General features: G+C 41.0%; 1 protein-coding gene across 5 annotated transcripts in view; it reads left to right on the top strand.

The window, feature by feature from the left end:
• The first annotated feature begins 1,455 nt into the window (after positions 1 to 1,455).
• Positions 1,456 to 25,389, top strand: part of sorcs2 (sortilin-related VPS10 domain containing receptor 2) — a 406,325-nt gene continuing 382,391 nt past the window's right edge. For all 5 annotated transcript variants that reach the window (XM_080876806.1, XM_080876805.1, XM_080876804.1 and 2 more), the window contains exon 1: positions 1,456 to 2,496. In XM_080876806.1, coding sequence (XP_080732932.1) covers positions 2,161 to 2,496 — 336 coding nt within the window. In that variant the 5' untranslated portion in view covers positions 1,456 to 2,160. The remainder of the gene's footprint in view (positions 2,497 to 25,389) is intronic.

The following is a 25,389-nucleotide window of genomic DNA, read 5'->3' as shown; positions in this document are numbered from 1 at the left end:
GGGAAATCTTAACTGAGTCCCGCTGCTACACAATAACCAACATACTCAGATACACATGCACACCCAGAAACATACAAACTGGGATAGACGAGCAATAAGGTGGCTAATGTTGGTGGCTAATCTAAGCTTTACATCACTTGTACTTTCCCATGCTTTCAAGCTGATAGTGACATCACGGGTCTAGTCCAATCTAGACCTTTAAATCTCACTGCACATTTGTCACTCTCCCTTGCAGTTGCCTTCGTGCAATCCACCTCTTCCCCATTACCATCTCTCACTGGTCACTCAGGCTCCATTCAAACTTCCATCGTCATCTCTATCACCAGCGTCTAGACTCCAGGGAGTCTTGTTCTAATTCCAATCACCGCTGGGATTCTGTTCTGCTGTGATGGGCCATCGGAGTCTAATTGCCAAAAACTTCAAACTGAATTCTGTACATCAATAAATCACATTAAATTCCCTCTAATTATCGCTACTTATTGAACTTTTTTTTTGTTTTTGTAATATAATCATATTTATTGTTCCTGCTGTCTCTATGCTCTCCTTTTCTTTCTTGTCTTTCCACGCACCCCACAACCAGTCACAGAAGATGACTTCCCCTCCTTTAGCATCTTTCTGATTAGGCCTTTTACTGTTAAAATTGAGTTCTTGTTCCCACTTTGTAATTCTGGGCGCAAACTGGACTTTCCCTCCTTGTGGCATCTATCATATGAAAGAGACTTTGACAAATGACAGATATTTTTAAATAGCAAGGATTCATATTGGATGCTTTACAATTACAGGTGAACGCCCCTTTTGATCATGGAAAGCCTGATTTGAAGGAAGAAATCCACAGGCAAAACTGATATTCAATGGAGTTTCATTTTTATATACCTAGAGCCGCAAACCAGTAGACCCAGGGTTTTATAGGCCCACAGTTTTGTAAAGAAATTGGGACGGTAATTCTCATGGAACTATAATCACTCTCAAAATGTTCCATGTTTTCCGCATTACATCAATCCGCACTGAAATGGCAGTTACTAAGGTTACCATAGTTAAACCCTTCAGTTTTATAAGCAAACCCTGAGACTAATAAAAACATGTTAAGCTTTTTGATTTTGTACAGTGTTTTTATGGATTTATCTCTAATATGAGCAAAAATAATACCTGCTATATTAGAAAAACATGTAATCTGAAAGTAAAGGTGAACTCTTGTTTACATATAACCCCAAATACTACAAAACCACCGAGTCATAGTTTAATTCTGCCTCCAAGTGTAATTGGATACGAGAACAGACGCAGGGAGTGGAGCTATTACTTTGTGAGATCAAATGTGAACTCTGACCCTTTGGCCAGCTGGCAACCAATACACAGAGGGACGGATGTCACGCATGCTTTTTTTAAGGTCATTTTATTGTTTCTATCAGTTAAATTAAAGAAAAAGATAAGTTAAAGAAATAAATATAAATTAGAACGTATGACCAACTCATTCAACCCTCACTTTATCTGACACAAAGTTACTAAACATGTCCATGGTACTCATAAATATAACAAATAGAATAAAACAGATAAGCAATAAGCAACTAAATCTAACTCAGAAAATGTCAGTGTGTATGTAAGTTTAATACATAAATGTATTTTCAGCATATTTCCCACCCGAACAAAAAAGCTATAGACTCAACAGTGGTTAAGCATGTTACTAAGTGACCATCAGGAGTTGCTGATTATCAGTCTATGCCCTGACATCAGCAGATAAGCATACGAAGGTCGCGAAGACTAAACCACTGCACCACTACGTCAGTTGTGGATCACTGTGACACTGATCACGGTCGAATTCAGTTTGAAACCAACAAGAAACACACAATGTTGTTAAAAATAACGGCAGTGATTTTAGGCAGTGCTGCCGTCATGTTGGAACTCTTTATTTAGATGGATGGAGTGATGCGAGCTCAGTACAGCTGCAGGACAGCAGATGGCACCGCTGCATCGTCCTGTGGTTCGTACTTGGCACCGAGACTCGTCCACGTTGTTCTCACTGTCTGACTTCGCTCCAGTTCCCCTCCCTCTATCCCTCCCTCACTCTCTCTTCCTCGGTTTACAGTATACACCTATCTATCTCCCACAAGCATCAGCAGTCTCTTCATCAGTCTCCGCGTTACGGGCGCTAGTACGGCGTAAAGCATGGCACCTCTCCGTCCCGAAGAACCGGGTTCAGCTGCTGCGTACCTCTGCGTCTTTCTGTTGACCGTCTCGGCCTGGATGGCACTACCGGGACCCGTGCGCTGTGGCAGCGTGGCTTTAAACCGGCGAGGCTGGGAGGATCGCACGTTTGACTTGAACGGCGGAGAAAGAGGCTTCCTGCCGGGCCAGAAAGCAGTCGGGGCGGGGAGCACACCCCGCTTCAGAAGAGCCCTGTCCTGGGATAAACAAATGTCCCTGCTCAGCAGCTCGTTCGTGCTCAAAGGGGATGCGACCCACAACCAGGCGATGGTCCACTGGACAGGAGAGAACAGCAGCGTAAGTAGCCTCTCTCCTCATCCTGTCCCGTCTCGAGCCACTGGTTCATGCACCATCCCTATAGTCCCTTCTTTGTCACCTTCCACCATCCGTCACTCCAGCGTCAGCGCACATCACTAAAAACAAGTTATTGTTCTCGCAGTAGGCTGCTGCTGCGGCTGCTGCAGACGCACACTGCGCGCCTCTCAGGGAGAAGAGGCACGGTGTGGTTTTTATGCACCCAGGTGGTCCACCTGGAGGCGCCGTGGATGTTTAAAGGCTCCGGGCTTTGTTGAAACATCGGGACTTTTTAATGGCTTCGTGCAGGGGGTGGGGGTGGCTCAGGGTCACGAACATCTTGTTATTGTCTGTTTACTCTGCTCAGAGAAAGTCAAACATTCATAATGGAACGTATTATTACCGGATTCCTTACTATGAACCCCCTTTTTTCGTACGCAACGTAATTGAAGTAAAAAGAAGAAATGGCTCATTTTAATTTGGGGCAGAGGCCAACCGGATGGGAGGCGGTTTAATGTTCACTTAGTGCCCCGGGTCCCCTGACCCCAATTTGAATTACAACCTCCTGTGCCATTGTGTACCATGACATTAGGAAGTCCAAGGACGCACCGAGAGCACGGAGCCAGTGTGGAGACAAGGGGTGCGCGCTAAACAGACAGCTGGGTACTTAATTTAGTTACATGAAGCCATGACTGAAATATTGATGGAGCCTTTTATTCATGAATTTTGCAGTGCCTTGTTTATTTGTGGTTTGGAACCCAGTTTGGCTTAAACGAAAATGGATGTCTTGGTCTAGGCAACTTTTTTACACCTTCACAGCCACTGCCGTTTAAATAAAGCACATGTAGGACAGATTTCAGACATTTGTGGCATATATATGATATAGATCCCTCTGACAGCATTATTAAATGCTGTCAGAGGGGTCAAAATAGCAAAACCCATAGCCTACATAGACATATTTTTTAGATTATCTGTGTTGTGGGTGAAACAGCCCGAAGTATGATACAGCTATTCTAAGAACATACTGTGTTTTTTCTTAGCCTTCACTTTAATCACAGCAGCTACACTAAACAAGAGTAGTCTTTGTGATGTATATTGACAGAGGCTGGGTGGGGAGGTGGAAAATGGTGTCTGGTGGGGACATCACTTGGAATGAGAGCCTTTTTGTCAGACTATCACATTAAATGTGTCCCTAGAAGTAGCTGTAACCACTCCTGGGGGTGGAAAAATAATGTGAAGGAGGAATTTCCTGAACTTTCATAACAAATTGATTGCTAAATAACATAATGTAACAAATGTAGGATTATGGAGGCTAAGGAGAATTTAAAGGTGATGCAGGCAGCTCTGCTTGTTGGTGGGTAGAAATGCAAGTAGAATTTAAGGTCAGTGCCAGTAGCTAGAGCTCTTGAAAGCACAGTATACTGGTGTTTGCTGCGGGAGAGAGATGGAATCATGATTTGAATGCAAGTGTTCTAAATTTAAGTATTTAAGTAATAAAAAATTGACATTCTCCCAGTGGACTCAAGCCTATCTTGCAATGAACTTCCTGTCTTCATCTCTTCTTCTTCTTCTTTTCTTTTAATCGAGGCAATGTATCCTCGGGGATCTTAGCGCTCAGACTCTGCCAGCCATTGGAACTCCAAGTTTGACTTATCTTCAATTAACTTGGTGTGGGTATGTACTCTGAAAGGTCGATGAGACTGAGTTCATCCCAGCCTAATAAACACAGAAAAATGGTGCCATTCAATTTCCCTAAGGCTGACATTTATGAACAGCAAGCAGATTGATGGAAGGGAAAAAGGAATTTCTGCCTCTCTTCATGTTTCATGATGTCATTTTTGCATCTTTGATGTTCCAAATGTAATTCCTTGATGAAAGGGTCAGGAGTGCAGAAGACTTCAGATGTCGCATCGGTCTTGATGATGGCTTGTCAGAGATGTAATAGAGACCACCTAGCAGTTAAAAAAAGGATAACATGCACGCCTTCCTTTAGTTATTCAGGCTAATTATTGCATGTAATGTGTATATGCTGTTCTGGGCCCCGTCAACTTCTGGCCAGACTACAAAGTGTTTTTTAGACTTATTCAGTAAAAGTGCTGTCATTAAAAATAGTTTGCTCTGTGTACTCTCTTCTGTCCCCGTGGCAACTGTCACTTTTCTTGGGCAATCCTTGATTGGTCAATTGATGGCTTAAAGCATAAAAGAGCCTTCCCTCAGGCTACCTCCAGAGGTGTCTTTGAAGAACAGAGAACACAGTTATATTTGTGTGAGAGAGGCTGCTTTAGAACAACAGAGCAGTGAGAAGAGGTGGAATTTAGATCCAGACAGAATCAGTGAAGCAGTAAAAATTATTTTCAGTCCAAGTTCTACCTAATTGGTATTTAATAATCCAAAACAGAACATGTTAAAGGTCACAGCTCCTTGAAAATATTCATGAACCACAAAAGACTGAGAAGATAAAATAATACCAAAATAAAGAAATAAATTAACCAGTACTACTTAGCTGATTATCCAGTGTATTATATGTCTGCATCTCTCATTAAGTAAATACAGTGTACAAGTGTAGTTTTTTACCTGTTTACTGACACATACACGTATTCCAATTATAGTTATATAACGGACTTGGATATAATGTGTAAAATGCAAGCTTTCATTTGAGGATATGGTAAACGGCCTGTACTTGTATAGCGCTTTACTTAGTCCCTAAGGACTCCAAAGCGCTTCACACTACATTCAGTCATTCACCCATTCACACACTGGTGATTGCAAGCTACATTGTAGCCACAGCCACCCTGGGGCGCACTGACAGGGGTGAGGCTGCCGGACACTGGCGCCACCGGGCCCTCTGACCACCACCAGTAGGTAACGGGTGAAGTATCTTGCCCAAGGACACAACACCTGAGACTGTCCGATCCCGAGCTCGAACTGGCAACCTTCCGATTACAAGACAAACTGCCAACTCTTGAGCCACGATCGCCCACATTCAAATTGGAGGAAGGGTTTAGGAGTTCCTCTTTTTTTTTAGTTCAGCCTACTAAATTAAAGCTTAAAGTCTTCACTTCATCTGCATCTGAGTTGTTTCATTTAAAATTCATAGTGCTAATGTACAGAACCAAGATTAAAAAAAAGTTCAAAAAGTTCACTGTCCAACTATTTATGGACCCAACTGTATGAAAGAGAAAACAAAGCAGCAGGCTTGTTATATCGCACTCTTTCAGGTTGATTGAATTCTTTTATCTGCACTAACATTGAGTTATTTCTCAATGTTAAAATTCACTATTTAAACCTGCTCCTGCTGCTAAAGTAACCATTGTGATGAAATTCTTAATTGCTTTTCATGGAAATCAAGTTGTTATTAATGATAAGAAAATTCTCCCCTTTCAAGTATACAAGAGAACTCACCAAATTATTTGCAATGGCACCACATACATTTATTTACCCAGTGACTGATTGTGTTTTTCCCAAATACTGCTCATATTCAGAGAAATGTTCAAAGAAAAGTATATTCACATATCTCACTATTATATTACTATTATATTGGATATGGAGTGATTGCTATATGACACTACTAATGATGTATAGTCCATTAAATTGCTTTAGTTCTTCCATAAACTGAAAATGAGACAGCATTTAACTCATGATGTTGATCAAGTTGAAAAATGTACTAAATTAATATTATGTTTTAACCAATAAGACTTCAGACTAACAATAAAGATCACAGATACATCAGGAAAGTGTTTGCCTGAGTCATAGGTTAAGGTATCTGAATTTTATACAACTGAAGTTCTTCTAGAAGCCAGAGGATCTGCTCCCTGCGGATTATTAAAAGAATGCAGGTTTAGGGAAGCTCTGAACTGGAGTCACTTTGGATGGAGTGGTTATACCAGACTTCTGAATGATGGAAACCTCCGTTATTGAAAGCACTCTCCTTGTGATTCTCTCCCTCGGATCTCTCTCCTTGACTTGTCGACTAGCCTGGGGGAATTCTGTGTTTATTTCTCTCCCTTTATTTCTAGGTCCTCTCTGTGGTGATGTGAAGCATTAATGTCTACATGTGTGTCCCTGATGTGCGGATCTGTACTGGCTGGGAAACAGCCCTCAATATTTAGTGGAGTTTCTCTATACATTTTTTGTGGATTGATTGTTTTGTGGCAATAACATTGGCATGTCAGTCACACTGCTTTTAAATTTGCAAGCCTATGTGTGCTGTTGTTGATTTTTTTTTAAATTTATACAAATCACAACAACAGTCGCCTCAAGGCATTTTATATTGTAAGGTAGACCCTACAATAATACATAAAGAAAAAAACTCCAACAATCATGTGACCCCCTATGAGACAGCACTTTGGCAACAGTGGGAAGGAAAAACTCCCTTTTACCAGGAAGAAACCTCCAGCAGAACCAGGCTCAGGAGAGAAGACCACTTTGAAGACCACTGTGGTCTGAAAACTCCTGCTCACTCTGTCTTTAAACCTAACCCTAATCCTAAGGCCACATTTTGGAGTAAAGCAGAATTTATATATTTTTTGTTGTATGCTGAATGTTGGGCAGCATGGTCATGCAGTGATTAGCACTGTTGATTTGTAGCAATAAACTTGTAGGTTCAATTCCGCCATTTGTCCTGGGTGGACTATGTGGGCTTTGCCTGCACTCCCCTGTATACATTGGTACCCCAGCTTCCTCCCACAGCTTGCAGTTAGTAGGGTTAGGTAAACTGGTGATTCGAAGTTGCTCTTAAGTTTAAATGGTTGTCGGTTTCTCTATGCTAATCTGTGACTGACTAGAAAGCTGTCCACAATGTACGTATGGAACAATTTGGACAGTGTTGGGGAGTAATGGAATACATGTACCAGCTTTATGTATTTAAGATACAAAATATGAGTAACTGTATTCCATTTAATTCCACTATTTAAAAAGTTGGTATTCAGAATACAGTTACTTTGTTGAAATAAATTGATTACACGGCGGTCTTTTCCTGTTTCGTATGTTAGGCTATGCTCTTTCTATTTTTGGTAATTCCACGCCGAGGCTCTAACGCATAATGACATGAAAAAATATTTTTACAAATGATTTAATATGAAGGCAATAGGCAGTTTTCGGCTACAAGCATGACACGGAACCCAACTTATTAGCCAGAGATCCCTTTACTACGGTTCGGAGCCGCGGATCTGTTTTATATACGCGCAGAATAGTTTGCTATACGAGATCGCTGCAAAAAGTGCAGCCTTACCTAATGTCCACCCTCCTCCTGTTACTCGTTTTATATTAAGATTTAAAAATCTAGTTGGTATTGGTATGGCGAGTAACCTTCAGTAATAGTAATAAAGCACAGAGCAGGTTACTTTTAAAATGCATTCCACTACAGATGCCCCAACTACATTCATGTAGTTGGGGCATCTGTAGTGGAATGCATTTTAAAAGTAACCGTCCCAACACTGAATTTGGATGCAAACCACATTACTAACTAGGGGTGCAACCAAATAATTTCTTATATAGAATATCGGTCAGATATTGACTCAAAGTGACTGAGTGGAAATCTGTCACAATCTATTTAATTACATTTTACATTCCTCTGCCCAAAGCTGATGTACCACTTTCAGTAGCATGACTAAAAGCTATTTTCAGCTGCTTCCTTGTCACAAGGGTCCCACAGCAGTTGGCGCTGCATGTTTGAATTGGCACAGTTCTACACCAGATGCCCTTCCCAAAGCAAACCCAAAGGGGGATTTGTACCTCTGGCTGGAATTGAACCGGCAACCGTAGCGAATATGTAGTAGCACAACCAAAAGTCCTAATGTCAACCTAAAGATGGCTCTAGATCAGGAGTCAAAGTTAAGTCTAAGTGATGCACAGCTCCCCAAAGTGAGAAGCTCATAGCAGTGAATAGCTGTTTCCACTTACCTCTGTTATGCTCCTTGTCATTGCACATAGAATAACTACCTAAGTATACTCATCCTTCTTTTCACCATTTTCAGTCTATTCCTCAATTGATAGTATTAATGTCAATGTTATCGTCCACATTAACTGTTGTCTTTGCGTTGCATATTACAGAATTGTAGGTAATACCACCTTTAATACACCATCCCCATTGGATACCTTGCTTACACCATCTTCAGATTGCATGCATCATTTCAGTCAGTTGGGTCTGGGGATTATCTGTCTGCTGCATACGTCTTATCTAAACATCATATTGGTTGAATTTAAATAGAGTATTTAGAGGGAGCCGGTTTCATAATAAGGTTGCTTTCCTTTATTTGCATGCAAAATCATGGCTCATGCAGGTGTGTACACATGGACACACACACGTCCAAGCTGTAACAATACGTGGCCATATTCTTAACATGCACGTGCACACACACATTTGGGTCTCTTGGGTCCTGACTTAATGTGAAAGGCATTTGTTCACGCTTCACATACTGAACAGACAGGTTATTTGGCCCCTGGTCGTTCTGCGGTGGAAAATTGTTTGCACATGTGAGGAGAGCCTTTCTCGTCATTTATCTTGTCTGTCCTCATTGGTCCTGCTTAAAAAGATACTCCAAACCCCAGACAGACCATCAGAGCTGTTTACTCACTTCTCCTCTATCTCTGTTTAAAATGAATCGCACACTGTCTCCAAATTATAAAGTGCACTATCACCACAACACGCTTGCCAACCAGCAAGGCCTTCAGGACACATCTAAGCATGTCACAGTGTCACTCCACAGTATTGAATGGCTCCGGGCTTCATTGTCATGCTTGCTGTGCATAATGCTACTGTAAGGGTTTGGACGATATATCTCTGTCATCTTATGTCATCCCAGGACTGCTTTAAAATATTAAATGTTCCAAAAGCTATATTTTGAATTACAAAAAGTCTAAGCCACTTTTGCAGAATAATAATGTTAGTTCAATATTTTCTCAGTGGATTATGACCAGAATTTCTTTGGGATATCCAGCTATATTCCAGCATGCAAAACACGGGAATTGTCTGTGACTACACTATTATTGTTTCATACTAATTCCATCTACAACATGACAGTTGACATTTTGATGATTTATGTTCTTTATCATGAAAATAGATTGCTATTGTGACCAAATCCATTAATCACAGTGAAGGAGTAAGATTATAATTTTTCAGAATTCCCTTCAGAAGTTGACTGAGGTGCTTCATTACTCTTGGTGCCAGTGGAGATCTTTATATTGGTGAAATAAAGATCTTTATACTAAGTGAAAATACATGATAAGGCAAACATTCTAAGTAAACTTGCCTTTTTGTTACTTTCTGAATATTATAACCATTTAAGTGGTTGAAGTCAAAAACATACCAGCATAAATATGTAACTTAAACCAGTGTCAGGTTTAGCTACTCACGACCACATCACTTAAATCTAATCTGGCTATCTAACACTGCAGAGATGGTAATAGTCCTGAGTTTGAAGCACGATGTGCATATATCTATTGGCACAATTAACACAGACTACAAGTGCAAGTTAATTATCTGAAAAATAAAAGCACAGCAGACCATCAAGCTCATTGTTCAATAAGATATTTATCCGAAGCCTTCATCAGTGTTGGCACATGGCTGCTCTTTGCCACTTGGCGGTAGGTAGTGTTTGCCAGTTCAATGCTATGGTTAACTTGCTAACAAGACCTTGGAAAAGTACATGAGGCAGCATGCTACTGTAGTGTTACTGTCTAATTAAGTGCTCAGTGACACCAGGCAGATGCTGGTTGCCCAGGAGCTAAATAAAAGCATCGAATCACCTTTGAGTTGGAGGCTATTCTGAGGCTGCTGGCGTCAGTGCTCACAGACTGCTTGCTCTGTATGTGAGGTGCATTGTTATACAATTATTCTCTTTTCCTGTATGCTCTTTAACTTGTTTTCTGGCTGGAAACCTTCAAAGACTTTAAAGTTATTAAAGATGTGTGTTTACTTGTATATTTGTACATGCAATGGATCAGAGGGATACTGGTTACCAGAGCGGCTGCCAAAACAGCTAGTTGGCAAACTGCAGGACACAAGAAAGCCCCTCGTCTGCTTGAACATTCAAATTTTCAGCCCTTTGTTACGGTGCAAAAATATTCTCAGCATGTGCTCATTGTTTTTCCAGATTTGTCCCTGTAAACAGAGGGCTTTCTTTTCTGCTTCGTTCCCCTGTTGTTTTGTGCTCCTCTCAACATCTTCTGCAGCTCAGCTGTCATGGTCGAACGTTCCTGTTCGTGTTGCCCTGGTAACCCACATTGGAATCCTGTCAGGGTCTTCCAGTGGTTTGGTTCCTGATATGAATTTAGAATGGCCCCTCACCATGCACGTCTCTGAGGTCCTGCATATTTTATGTAGAGCTCTGGCATAAATATATGCCAGTCATATTGAGATTGTCAGGTGAAACCCTTGTACCTCCAAACGTGAACTTTTCAGTAACAAAGGAATGTGACCTTTGGCTTTGTGGCAACCATCGTATTGGATTCTGACAATATTTGTTAGTCTTTGTCTCAGCCAAGTCAGATATCTGGACGACCAGCATGAAATTTCCCATTTTTGGATTTATGGTTCTCTTTGCGTGATTTCATTATAAGTTTAGTGGTCTGCTGACCTCTCTCACAATTAGGACAAACACCATATTAGATCAAGATTCATTACCAAAGACTTTATGGGACTAAACCTTTGTATTCACAGTGTCCAGAGGATAAATGCTTTCATGATAAATTAGATTTATCATGAAAGCATTTCGAGTAGATTAGAGCACAAGCACGTTCCCCACTGGATGCTTCATTGAGCACTTTGCACACTTTTACTGTCACTTGGTTACTGGTTACTTAGGCAAAAATATAAGTGTTACACGCAGTGTTATAACCGGTGTCTTGTGATCTAAAGCAGATAAAGTTCACAAATATGAATTTTATTTGTGTCCCAAGGACAGCCACTTACATATACTGTATTATATTATATTATATTATATTATATTATATTATATTATATTATATTATATTATATTATATTATATTATATTATATTCATTGGCCTCTTCATGAGTGTTATCCTTTTGGGTGTAAATTTAAAAAAAAAACTGTCAACAGATTATTGAAAATGAAGTCTTAAAAAGACCAGTTAACTTTTCACACAGTTTTATGGAAATTACAATGCATAGATATATAACGCTTGCTGTATTTCTGTAGGTTTGTTGTATGTTGTGTGCGTGAGGGGTGGTGGGAAATGTCTGCCTGCCTCCAGCCACTGGAGGACTAGTGGGAAAGCTCTCCCTATAGCGCCCCTCTGAGAATTGTGAAATGCAGTCCAGCAGGGTTTCTCCAGTATTTCGCGTTCACAGTAACACACTTAGAGATTGGATCTTCTCTCCTTTGTGCTAAGCCTTTGCCTTTCTATCAGCCCCCCTCAGAATCTGAATCCCACCTCTCCCTGTGGACCGGGTTTATTTTCATTTTCTTTTGTAAGCCATTTGTACAACAACAGCATGAAGCTTTTCACACAAGCCAGGCATCAAGAAGAATTGTCCTTGTTTTGGGTGGCAATTGCTGAAGGCAAGTACAAAAATACATAGTAAATGCTCAAAGTTTAAAACTTCACCATTATGTTTGATTTTTATTTATAAATTTTTTTAAGTTCAAATTTTTTTTTTGCACCTTACCTCGGAGTCCACTAGAAATCTTAAAAAAAAGAAAAAAGAAAACATGAATTCCCCAGTCTGAGACTTGGATGCCATGTCATTTGCTAGTGTTGATGGGGGTTTGTCCACTGTGGTTCATGTGGACAAACCACATGAAACACAGTGGACAACCACAGTGGACAAACCCCCATCAAACACAGGCGATGCAGCCATCTACAAGAAGAATTTAGGGTGTGTCATACTTCCATATGCTGACAAATGAAGTGGAAGCAGAGAAACACTCAACTTGGGCTTCAGTGACGCCTTAGTTGTGCCACAAGCTGATTGCCTCCACATCTATGGAACACCAGGGCTGATGTAATGAATTAATTAAATACGTCTCTGAAAACATCTGAGCACTTTTGTTCAGATGTTTTCACTTTTGCAAAGAGGCTCTATCTTGACAAACCAACCAGATATCTGAAGATTAAACCACTACATTCTCGGCTAAAAAATATTAAAAGTGTATTTGTTGACACACAAATAGGGCTTTTTAAAGTACAGTTCTGTCAGTTTCCACATGCCGGTTGTTGGTGTGCAGAAACACCTTCTAAAAACAATGGCCACCAGGCCAAAGCAATGGTTTTGACTCGATCAGCGTTAGCCCCGCCCCCTGAGTTTGATGGGTGAGGTTGACAGATAAAATTATTTCATGGTGAGACCTGAAGGAGTCAAGTGTGCCAAAATGAATTAATTAAATACAACATTAAATAATTTAAATGTGTCAATAATTAATTAAAATGTGAAATAAATAATTAATTAATTAAATGTGTCAAAAATATTTATTTAATTGTTTATTTCCCATTTTTATTAATTATTTCCAATTTTATTTAATTATTGCCACATAATTAATTATTTAATGGTGTATTTAATTAATTCATTATGTCAGTCCTGGCATTCCATACCCGTCATGCTGCACTGATGTCAATATAAAGTTTATGTGTATTGCACATTTCATTCCATGTAAACTTAATGTGCTTATCAAAAGAAATAAAAACATAATTATTTTTAAATGAATTGGGGTTTTTAACGAATGATCTTAGGCTTTCTGATTTTCATGAGCCATAATCATCAAAATTACAAATTAAATTAAAATTTGAATTATAAATGTAATTAAATTTACACAAAAACACTCTAAAATATTTGAATTTATGTGTAATGAATATAGAATATATGAAAATGTACTTAATTCAAATAAATTATAACTTCTTGACAATATTTAGTTTTTTTTAAATACACTAGTCTTGCCTGGGTAATGTGGATTCATCTACTTATATTTAATTGTTTAGGAGCACCTCGCATCATGAAAGTTTTCTCCTTCATTTTTAAAGGCTCTATGAGGCCCAGTCATGCACTCCTTCTGGCTAATATTCACTCAGACTTTCCTTGAAGTGAATCAAGTTAATTAGCAGTTAATTTGATTTTTCACACCCTTTCTTTTTACTTAAAACAGCATTAATTAAAGGTTCTCTGGTAATTCCTTGTGGATGAACGACATACTTTTCAAACTGGGAATTCTGAGGATTCTCTGAAATGCTCTTTTTATCATTGTGAGAATCTGTGTAAATGGATTTCAGAAAATTGTAAGGGAGCTTCTTCAGGTTTACATCCAAGGAACCCAATTTTGCGTTTTTAGAGAAATTATTTTATAGTTGATGTAGTTTCATAGTTTTGCTGCTTTCCTGATTGGGTGAAAATTTACCTTAATGCTAATGTCCAGGTTTGAACTCAGTGCAATTCAAAGCAACCTTGCCTCCCATGTTCAGGAGTGATGTTCTCTCTAGCTGTGCTCGCACACTGACACACACCTACACACAAGTCGATTTGAAGCAGTGAAAACAGGAATTATCCATGTGTTGATGGACATGAAACTTGCCAGTAATAATTCTCTTTCCCTGAAAAAAAAAAAAGTGGGCTGAATGTTTGTGACTCATGTTGATAGCAATTAGCACACCGGTGTATCATGGGAGGTGTGGTGTTGGTGGCGAGCATGTGTAGGAGGAAAGGAAATGAAAGAAGGGAAAAAAGGAGAACAGGCAACCAGTAACTGTGCACTGAGGCTTCTTTTATCTAAACTCTGCATACTCCTCGGTTGGTTTTTAACAAATGTGCTGTCAAAAACAGTGGTTGTTTTACATGAAAAAGACAAGGCCATGCGCTGTGATCTGACGCTGGCAACAATATAACGGGCTCCCAGGCTGCTACTTGCAGCTTGCGCTCTCCCTGTGGCTCTCGTCCTCTCTGTGTGGTTTACTTTTGGTTGATTGAAAGGAGATGTGTGCCAGTGAGTCAAAGCAAAGATGCAAAGCAGCGACAAATTCACTTAATGTTTGGAGTGCAGCTTGTCACTACAGTGGCATCAGGTGATTCCAGTCTGCATTGTAAAAGAAGAAGTTGGCAAGATTCTAAAAATAGTCTTAAATACAAACCAGGGGTGATTATGTGGCTTTTAAAATGGAGGTGAGATGTTTTAGTGTGAGGTATCCATCTATGGATGCACCAATAAGCACAAGTATTTCTTCTTTTTCCTTCTTTCTAACACAGTTCTGCAGTTCTGGTTAGGAAGCAGAAGATAGCACATATATTCCAAATAAAGCAAACAAAAAAGGAACTGTTAAAAGGCCTGAAATGCAGGAAAAAAGCTAAACTATTACAAGAAATCCTACGAAGAAACACCAAAATGCAACCTTGATATCATGGTGTCTGCAAAAAGTTCCAAAATCCTAAAACTAAAAAAGAGCAGAGGTGCAGCGCTGTATCCACCTTCAGGCACTTATTACTGCATGATAATCCTCTTCTCTATCAGCATAAAAGCTGACAATAACGCCACAGGCTACATGTGAGTCATATGGAATAAATTATTATAAGTGCAGAATATGTACACGAGTGATATTTTATCTTGTCACTCCCTGGCAAAATTAGTTGGCAGGGAGTTTTATTGATCACTCAGATTTCTTTGCATTTTAGACCCCATTCCTACACGTCTGCCACATTTGTACAGAAAATGCATTTGCAGGTTGAGCAGCAGAGTTGAGTATGTGAGTTGTGCCAATGACAAACTTGCCAAATCTTCTCTGCCAATGCCAAACAGATTTATTGCCAAGAAGCATTGTTACAACAAAGAAATAATTGACCAAACACAAATTTACTCTTTTTCTATGCTAACAGGTGATGAAACTATTACGTAATTGCTTGATTCAGCTGTCTTGGCTAATTTTAGACAAATTTTTAAGAGTAGTTGTTAAACCATCACCTGATCCTTTCTGATGACTGGTTTATATGAAGAGTTTCAGTCAGGATTTAGAGTAAATCGTAGCACAGAAACAATCTTGTTATGGCCTCTGACATTTTTTTTTTGCTTGTCCTGTTACATCTCAGCACAGCATTCAATTCAATATTTTACTACAGAGATTACAACAGACCATTGGTAAAGGAACTGCGCTGCATAAATTCCAATTTGTGCAGGCAAATGGGGAGTCTTGCTCATTCTCTACAGTTAGTCATGGAGCTTCAAAGGCTTACATGCTGGGACCAATACTTTTTACATTATACATCCTTAACTTTGGCAGTATTATTAGAAAACCATGCATTTTCATCATTATGCAGATGATACCAAGCTTTATTTTTCCATGAAGTTACATAATATAAATCAACTACTTAAATTACAAGGATGTCTTAAAGACAAAGGCCTGGATGACATCTAATTCTCGCATGATGATGATGCATTGATGTTTTCTTGTTGACTCTTTTTTTTTTTCCACTAACTGCAAAAAAGACCAGGGTGGTGGCAGACCGGGGTGGTGGTCCCCATCTTTAAGAAAGGGGACCGGAGCGTGTGTTCCAACTACAGGGGAATCACACTCCTCAGCCTCCCTGGGAAAGTCTATGCCAGGGTGCTGGAGAGGAGAGTCTGTCCGTTAGTCGAACCTCGGATACAGGAGGAACAATGCGGTTTTCGTCCTGGTCATGGAACACTGGACCAGCTCTTTATCCTCTCGAGGATACTTGAGCGCATGGGAGTTTGCCCCAACCAGTCTACATGTGTTTTGTGGACTTGGAGAAGGCATTCGACCGTATCCCTTGGGGTGTCCTGTCGGGAGTGCTCCGGGAGTATGGGGTGTCTGGCCCTTTGCTACGGGCCATTCAGTCCTTATACGACCGTTACAAGACCTTGGTCCGGCAATAAGTCGGACTTGTTCCCGGTGGGTGATGGGCTCCGCCAGGGCTGCCCTTTGTCACCGATTCTGTTCATAATTTTTATGGACAGAATTTCTAGGCGTAGCCAAGTGGCGGAAGGCTTTCACTTCGGTGGTCTCAGGATCTCATCTCTGCTTTTTGCAGATGATGTGGTCATGTTGGCTTCATCGGGTGATGGCCTCCAGCTCGCTTTGGAACGGTTCGCAGCCGAGTGTGAAGCGGTGGGAATGAGAATCAGCACCTCCAAATCTGAGGCCATGGTCCTCAGCCTGAAAAGGGTGGAGTGCCCACTCCGGGTCAGGAACGAGACTCTGCCCCAAGTGGAGGAGTTTAAGTACCTCGGGGTCTTGTTCACGAATAATGGGAGAAGGGAGCGGGAGATCGACAGACTGATTGGTGCAGTGGCTGCAGTGATGCGGATGCTGTACTGGTCTGTTGTGGTAAAGAGAGAGCTGAATGTAAAAGCGAAGCTCTCAATTTACCGGTCGATCTACGCCGCTGTGGGTAGTGACCAAAAGAACGAGATCGCGAATACAAGCGGCAGAAATGGGCTTCCTCCGAAGGGTGGCTGGCCTTTCCCTTAGAGATAGGGTGAGAAGCTCTGCCATTTGGGAGGGGCTCAGAGTAGAGCCGCTGCTCCTCAACATCTGTGGTGCACACATTGCTTGATTTATTTAATGAATAAATAAATATCATTGTGTACAAAACTTTAACAATACTTTATGACCTTTTGGCAAATTTATGTCATAGCAATTTTGTCAATTTTCATTGGTATTTGCCTTCATGCAGCCTTTGCAAACATGCTTGTGTGTAGTCCTCCAAAATCCCCACAGCTTGTAGCCTGATGTAGATGATACTGTGCATAAGTTGAATGCTGACTGGTTGAAAAATGAGCTGCAACCAGAAAGGAGGTGATTGTAGAGTTCAGCATGAGTGGGAAAAGCGCGGAAATATTTAAAGATATTAAAAGAACGGCTGCTAACTTTTCAGCTCTTAATTTGGTATAAGTCTGATCTTTTCCTGGCTGGGAACGACCAACAACAGCATAACCAAGAAGAGTTCACAGGGTTTGTGACACTGCCCCCTGGTGACAGTAAACAGCTGCAGCATGTAGATGACTTTTTTACATACATGCCCCCCCACCCCACCTCACCCCACCCCCAAACAAAAAAAAACAACAACAACAATAAAACAAATCAAAAGCAGTAACAACACACACACACATACACACACAATTATTTACTGGCCCATGCTACTCCACAATATAGAGAGACAGTTTTCTTCCTCGTGGCTTACCTTATTGTTCTTACCTTCTCAAGTGCTCTCGTTGGGGACAAACTTCAGAGAAGTAATTCTACTGAAGCACCCTCTCTGTGACAGCCCTGCTCTGGGAAAAAGAGACATTTGAACGCTCTCTCTGTGCTTGAGAAGGTCTGTTTATTATTACAATTGGAACTTGTTTTCTTCTGACCAAGAAAGAAAAAGCAAGGTGAGTGAATGAAGGAATGTTGAAGCCTCTTTGGAATTATGTGTGTAAACACAGGCGGTGCATCACTCAGGTAATGAGATTCTCCTCTCTGCTTAAATTTGAAAGCCCCCCAGCACCCAAGGAGAACAAACAATCCCCCTTTCCAACCTTCTCTTTCAGAAAAATGCAAAATGCCACATTTGCCTCTTCTCCTGCCCCTTTCCTTCCTCGTCTACTTCTCCCCACTTGTGAATCTGGACAGGCTGTTTGTATGCAAATATATTGTTTGGATGACCCCCTGCCCACACACACACACACAAACGCACACACGCTGGCGTGCTGAGGTGAACAACACTCCAGCAGGGCAGCAGTGGCTGGCAAAAGAAATCTTGCTTTCCCCCGGCCCCCACTTTAGAAAAAGAAATTATTGTGTGTATTCAGCAACAGGCCCAACTAGTTATCTCCTCTCTTGCTGTGGTTAATCCCCTCTTTCATTGTCATCTTTTTCTTTCCATTTGCCTCTGAAAAACAGCTTAGGGCCAAATGCAGCTCAAACCACCAGGCGATATCTGGCGTGTGGTGCTTTTTTCTTTCTCTGGGAGAGCTCTGTGAAGCTGCTTTTGTAGAGAAGTCCGTGTTGATTTGTGGGATCATTGTGTAGGTCATTGCCAGATGCGTGTATGCTTCTGGACTGTGTGGTTTTTACAGAATTACTCATCAAAGTCAAAAAAGGGTTTCTAATGATACACCTAGCCTGTAGAAATCGGGTGCCAGCTTGTAAATGCCAATGTGAAGTCACTTTCCTCAACAGTTTCCATTATTACAGTCTCAAAACTTTGACAACTACTTGAAAATGTAGTTTTGGCCATTTGCAAGTTCATAGGACACATGGGCATCTGGGTAGTAATGTAGACCAAGGAAAAAAAATCTTTATCTTGAAAAACCTAATATAAGGTGAATTTTCTACAGCTGCTGGTACAGCACAGTTTTTTGCCTTTTACTGGGACCAGGTTGCATCTGTTATAAAAGGTCAACCTGCCACCATTTAGTCTGGAGCACTACAGTGACTATAGTAAAAGGAAGATTATTTCCATCTGCAGTAATTTATATTTGGCAGCAGGGCTCTGTTCAGGGACCTCCCTGTCTTCCATAAGTGGGAGAGAGCACAACTTCCCGCCCTTCCATGTGCACACGTGGAAAGCCAGAGGCAAGGACAGCAGCAGCATGAATCAACATAGAACAGAGCAGGCATTAGCAGCAAAACATATAACACTGTTTGAGTCAGATACAGCGTCACGGGGGGAGCACGGGTGAAAGCAGCCTGCAAAGCGGCTTGCAGTGTGGAGCAGCTGTGGGATAAGATTTGAAGGGTATTAGCTGAGCCATCAGATGATATAAGCTGGCACTGAGATCAATTGATCTGATGGGATGGCAGCTGAGCTTGACTTGACAGCCTACCTGAACCAATGCTGTGCATTTCAATTTTGAATGTCAACCGTTGTGCAACATTCAGTCAAGGTGCTTTGTTGCATCAGATTTGGTGCTGCCCAGAAGTTTCAGAAGTGGTTCAATAAATTCAAATGAATCTGGGCTGTTTCTTGTGGACAATCAGTATGGATGTAATTTGAAGGGGATAGGTCATTTTATAAAGCCTGTAAATGATGAATGAATGAATCCAGTCTTTATGTGATGAAGTATGAACCCTGCATCCGGGTCCAAACTGCTCCGCGTTTATTAAGGCTGTTGTGTTTTTAACATGTTTTAATGCTTTGTATCGTGTTCTGTTTAATTTGAACAAGCCCCTAAAAAAGGCAGTGATCACCATCGGCCTCTCTCAGTTTTTATCACCACTGTTGATTTTAAAGCTCAGTTTTTAAAACCCTACGACGTAACTACAGCCCAGCCCATGCAGCAGTATATTAATGACTAACCTCGTATTGTGGATGGATTATCTCAGTTGTTCTCCTGACTGAAGTTTGGACCGTTTACTACAACTGCCATGCAATTGCATTTGTCCCTAACCATCAGACAATCACGTTTACTTTTATCGAGTGGAAAATGTTAGTGTTCATCAGCTTCACTGTTTATAATATGCTAACCATAGCTGTGTAGCTAGCCACCACATAGCACATCATTATATACCATCTAGCCCAAGTTCAGTAACCCTACAAAAGTCACTGCTGTTTAATTTTCTGTCTTCATTTATGTCGAAAGTAATAGCAGACCTGTATGTTTTAATTTTTTCAGAAATCCCTATTCGAACTTTATAAATTCTTTTTTCATGGATGCCTGGATGTTAAACTTCATTGTTACACCTGGTAGAGCAGACACACTGATCATTTTATTAAAGATGAAAGAATTTAGAAAGTTTTTAACTCTCAGTGATGCTGCAGTGTTCCTTTGACTTTGGGACCTGAAGTAGAGTTTGGACAGCTAATGAGGTCAAGCTTAAAGACCAGATATTAAATTAAAAACCTTTAGTTGGGATTAGTTTTTTCATTTTGACTAATATTGAATATTGAAAAAAAAAATTAAAACTGACTTCCATGTTAAAAGTAGCCATTGTTCTTCCAGTGTCACCAGCTTTTTATTAAGTTGAAACATTCTTGAATGATCTGAACTAAATCAAGTTTATCTCTTCTCATATATCCAGATGTATTTTGACCAAATCAGGTACATTTACCTCAGCTAGATTTTCATTTATCAAATGAAAGGAGAACTGGTGTATCGTGATGTAAAAAATGATTAGAGCAAGCTGCACTAAGTAAAGCATCATTTTGGAACTAGCTTTTTGAGGCTTCTGCAAGTTGCTCACATCACTCCAGTGGTTTCTAATGAAAGTCATTAATTGAAACTAAGCCTAGATTCTTTTGAAGTAAATCTTTCTCTAAGGAAAGTCTGCAAAGCTGCTTTCTGAATGACGTCATTTGCAGATATGTGGTCACTGTTGGACCTGGCCTTGTTTCTCTACCCACACAGCACTGTGAAGAATAGCTTAGTCTGAGTAACATCAGAACAGGAAGTTCTTTACGATGAAAAACTGTGTCCTTGATGAAACACGACACTGGATTGCTTTTCAACTTTTATGCATGCATGCATGTGGGTTGCTGTCTCTGTATCTGTTCCATTCCAGTGGCCCATGGAAGGTGGACATTCTTTTCTGCACTGCTACAGTCTTGTTAAACCCATTTCCCCCCGTTAAACCTCATCTTTCTCACAGCCTCTTTTCTCAATCCACTCCTCCTCCTCCAATTCTCCTGCCAGTGAAAGGCGGTCAGTCACTGGCTATTCACTGGCAAAAGAACACAGTGTCTGATTGGTGTAAATGAAAAGTACTGGGGCTATTTTAATTGATTCTGTTTGCATCCTTTATCGCTGCATCAGTTTGGTTGTTAGTCAAATGGAAAAGATAAAGCGAACCTTTTTTTTCCCTTTCTTCCCACTTCCCTCATAAATCCTTTTACTGGAGCTGGCCTCCAACATGGCTGCCAGTTGCCAAGAAGCTGCCCTTATTTCCCCATCAGCTGCTGCCACTGGCCCAACACTCAGCATGTTTTGACACACTGGGTGGGGAGAAAGGGGAGAAAAGCTCTGGCTTGTGTCTCTCTCCACATCCGTCACAATGGCTGCCAAATTCCCCATGACCTCATTCTCATTAGCACTGCCTCCAATACATAGAGCCAGGTTGAAGCTCCTGGGTGAGGTGCACTGGCCCTGAATGATGACTCCTGCTGCATTTCTAAAAAGGGTTGGATATTTGCTCGTCACCACAGAAAGTACGCACAAAGTCTGCTGGTGTGTAAACATGGTGGATAATTATGCAAGCAGGTCTGTCGTCTTAGCGTGAGCTGCAGGAGTCCTCAAAGGTCTCGCAAATTAATTAAGTCGAGCAGTGGACTCTCGCACCAAATTTGAGAAGTGGTAGACCTCGGAGAAAAGCAGCCGTGTGGAATGTTTTTAACGGCAATTTGCCATTCTAATTAATAAGTTGTTGCTAGAGGCTGACAGCAGGGATATTTAGTCAAGGTTAGCAGCCAATTTAATAGGTAGATAAATGTGTCGCATGTTATTCTTCCTTTCAGACCTTTTTATTCATTTGGAAAACACTCTTAGATAAGACTGATATATAGTTAGAAATAAAAATAAATAAATTAGACCTTTCAGAGGCAGGGCAATCTGCCATCATGATGATGTCCACAATATTTCGACTATCCCTGTTATTTACAGTATTTCTTTTATGCTTAATCGCTGCATTAGTAGCTAAAATCTTCTTACATCACTGTCTTTCTAACCTAAGGAGGCATTCTCTCTACCCAGAAGACATGCTGCTGGGTAGAGAGACGATAAAGTAACAAAATAAAAGACAATAATAAGGTTCCCCTTCTCAAAATCTCTACCCAGAGAGAGGATTATCTCACAGGAAATATCTTCATCTTTAAAAAGCTCCTAATTTTCTGTCTTTCTGTCGTTTTTTTCTTTGTGTTGCTACTTTTTGTATTGGTCTCTTCTAATTTTGTGCCGCACAAAAGAAGCTTTACCGCACACTGAGATCCACCCTGATAGAAAGTGAAGACAAAATGAACTCTCACCATTCCCCCACTTCCTCCTGATCTGTGCCATACATTTGTACTGTTAAACACAGCAACACCGTTTCAGGCAAATGCTGCTGGAAAGTGTGAAAATGAAAGAAAGTGAAATGAGCATTGCACTGTGGGGAATTTAGGAGTTTGTGACCTTATTATACAGGTGATGCTAACTGTGTGAAATGCTGATTGGCTTCAGTTAGCGCATGCACAACATGTGGGTCCCCATGGTACCATCACCATTACTGCTGAGAAGATTCCTTATCTGTCTGGCAGATGAGCTTATCTTTAGATAGATGGGATGCATGATTTTAATGATGCTAAAGGGGTGGTGTCGGGGTGGTAGGGAACACCTGGTACAAATCCATGTTACTGTGTAATAGTGGGGGCTGTGAAAACATCTGCACCGGAATGGAAAGTGAAATAGGGCATGCAGACAGAGGGTGTGAATAAGCAAGCTGATTGCCTCCTTGTTGTCCGCTGGCAGAGACGTACAATGCTGTTGATATGCAGATGAATTTCCCTCAGGCCATAAGAAAGGATATAACAAATTCTGGCTGTGCTCCGCTGCTGTGGACTGGAAACACTCACACATTAACTATTTTTCTCCATCATAAACCCACCTCACACTCCAGTATTTTGGCCTATTGTAACAGACGTCCTCCGCTTGCTTTTTCAATTTGTGACACAATCCAGTGGGTGCGGTACTGCCTCAATGTCATGCCACAAATCATCCCAGTGTGTCGGAGAAATTGAATTTCCCATGAATATGTGATTGGCCGTGATGTGCTCCCCAGCATGTGGGGTGGCTAATCCTCCCATAGTGGTGGTGGTGGGTGAGCCCAAAACAGTGGCATGGGGTCACGACAGCTGCGCGGGCGAGTATGCACACATACCATCACTTGCGCACACACACACACAGAGACACACCTAGTTGACAACGCGCATATGAGATACGGAACCCCAGAGAGTTACAATCACACACTCGCTGTGGGCTGCCAGCAGCTGCGTATTTGTGTGTGTCTGCAGACCATGCTGTGCACACATGCTGCAGTGATTCCAACCTGCTGCGCGTGTGTGGAGATATGTGTGTGCTGTGTTTATGAGTGTTCCAGTCTGGTCTGCCCCCTCTCCACGCCACATTTACAGACCACTCGTGGGCTCCTGTAGTGTGCCATCACAAAATTCTCGTATCACACCTGTCATCAGCCCTCATGCTAAGAGCCTCTTGAATTCAGCCCCTTCTGTCTTTCACACAAAGGACGCCATCATTTCCTTTGTCGCCCAAGCTCCATGTGGCAAGCTGATATAATTTTCCCATGTATTTCAGGAAACAGTAATGAGTGTATATCCAGGCGAGCTAATGTCTATGGGCTCGTCTCCCATGTCAGACAATGGCTTGTGGATGAGTCATTCACACACAAGTGCAGATGATTGTGCATACAGTTACACACCGACTTTACTTTTAACAATAAATTCACACACACGCGCACTAGGTTTTCACTTTAGAATAGCACCTGCACAGTCGTGCTCCAAGGATCTCCTTTCACTCAAGAAGCTGTCAAGTTGGTTTGTGATCAATTCAGACATTTAGACATCTTCACGCATTGCTAGTTTTAGTGACAGCTTTATGGTAGCTGTATTAGGGCTGGGTAGTATGACCAAGAATTTGTATCAGCATAGTTTTAAAGGTTCTGGCAGGTTCCAAGTATATTTGTCTACATTTATTATTATTATTATTATTATTATTATTATTATTATTATTATGTCTGCATAAGTGAACCCAGCCATGTGGGAGGGGCACAAGCTACTTTACTCCTAGTGCTGGATCCAAGCCTGCATGAATGGGGAGAGTGGTATCCGGAAGGGCATCCACCATAAAATCAAAACGAGATTTTACTGGGCCATTCAGGGCTTAGGGCTCGGGTTAAAAACTATCGTCTCTGGTGCTGTTAGCAAACAGAGTGCTGTTGGAACCTGTGCTTCTGTTGGCCAGGGAGAAAAAAAACAGGAAAAGAAAAGGGGGAAGTCATGTAAGGAGGCAGCGAGAGAGAAGGAAAGGCAGGAGTCTGGAGGAGAGTGTGGACTTTAAATAGATGGACTATGACTAGTAAAGGGACAGATATAGTGTGCAGGAGACCAGGTGGAAGATAGGTGGATTGAGCAGGAGATGAAGAAAGAGCATCCCACTGCCCAAAGTGACGTCAGGATGATGTCCTTTATTGGTCATATTTGGACCTAAATTTTTTTCCACTGAAGGGTTTGCTTTGTATCGCCAGGCAACACGTCTTTTTTTGTTGTTGTTGTTTTACCTCTACTGAACTTCTAGTTCAGTAAATTTGGATTTATAGTCCAAATGTGGTCGTAGTCCCATGTTTCCAGGGGGTGGAGGCCATGTTTTCTGTAAAAAAAAAAAAACTGTTATGTGTGAGGGAAAGCAGAGTGACACATGTGCTGAATAAATCAATAGACTAACACATAATAAATTGTGTTTGTTTATAAATAATCCATATTCATACATATCATGTTGTTAAAAACAATGTTGATATTTGTAAATAAGAAAATATTTGTTAATCATGTAGATTTCATGCACCCGTCAAAGACATCCAATCCAAAGTTCAAATGTTGAACGTCATATTTACGTCCAGGTTGGGTGATGGTCAGACATCCAAATTGTGGACCAAGTTCGGACATTGTTTAGATGTTCAGAATTGGACATGGAACAACTGACCCAAAATAGACATGATCTATCCAATGTTGAAGGTGAAGAGTGTAACAGACAAAGTTGTTTGATGTCATTTAGAAGAGAAAGAAAATTCTGGAGGATATTGGATAAAGCGGTAACGAGAAGATAGCATCCCCTGGGGGTAGAGGGTGGTGATTGGAGCAGACTTCAGTGGACGTGTAGGTGAAGCCAAAAGGGGTAATGACGAGAGAAATTGAGAAAGACAGATGCTCACCCCAACCGGTCGCAGCAGATGGCCGCCCCTCCCTGAGCCTG

Source organism: Rhamphochromis sp. 'chilingali' (genome assembly GCF_963969265.1).
Source record: "Rhamphochromis sp. 'chilingali' genome assembly, chromosome: 1".
In the NCBI taxonomy this organism is placed as follows: domain Eukaryota; kingdom Metazoa; phylum Chordata; class Actinopteri; order Cichliformes; family Cichlidae; genus Rhamphochromis; species Rhamphochromis sp. 'chilingali'.
Note: the sequence above shows the minus strand (reverse complement) of the source record. Positions and strands in the feature narration are given on the sequence as shown.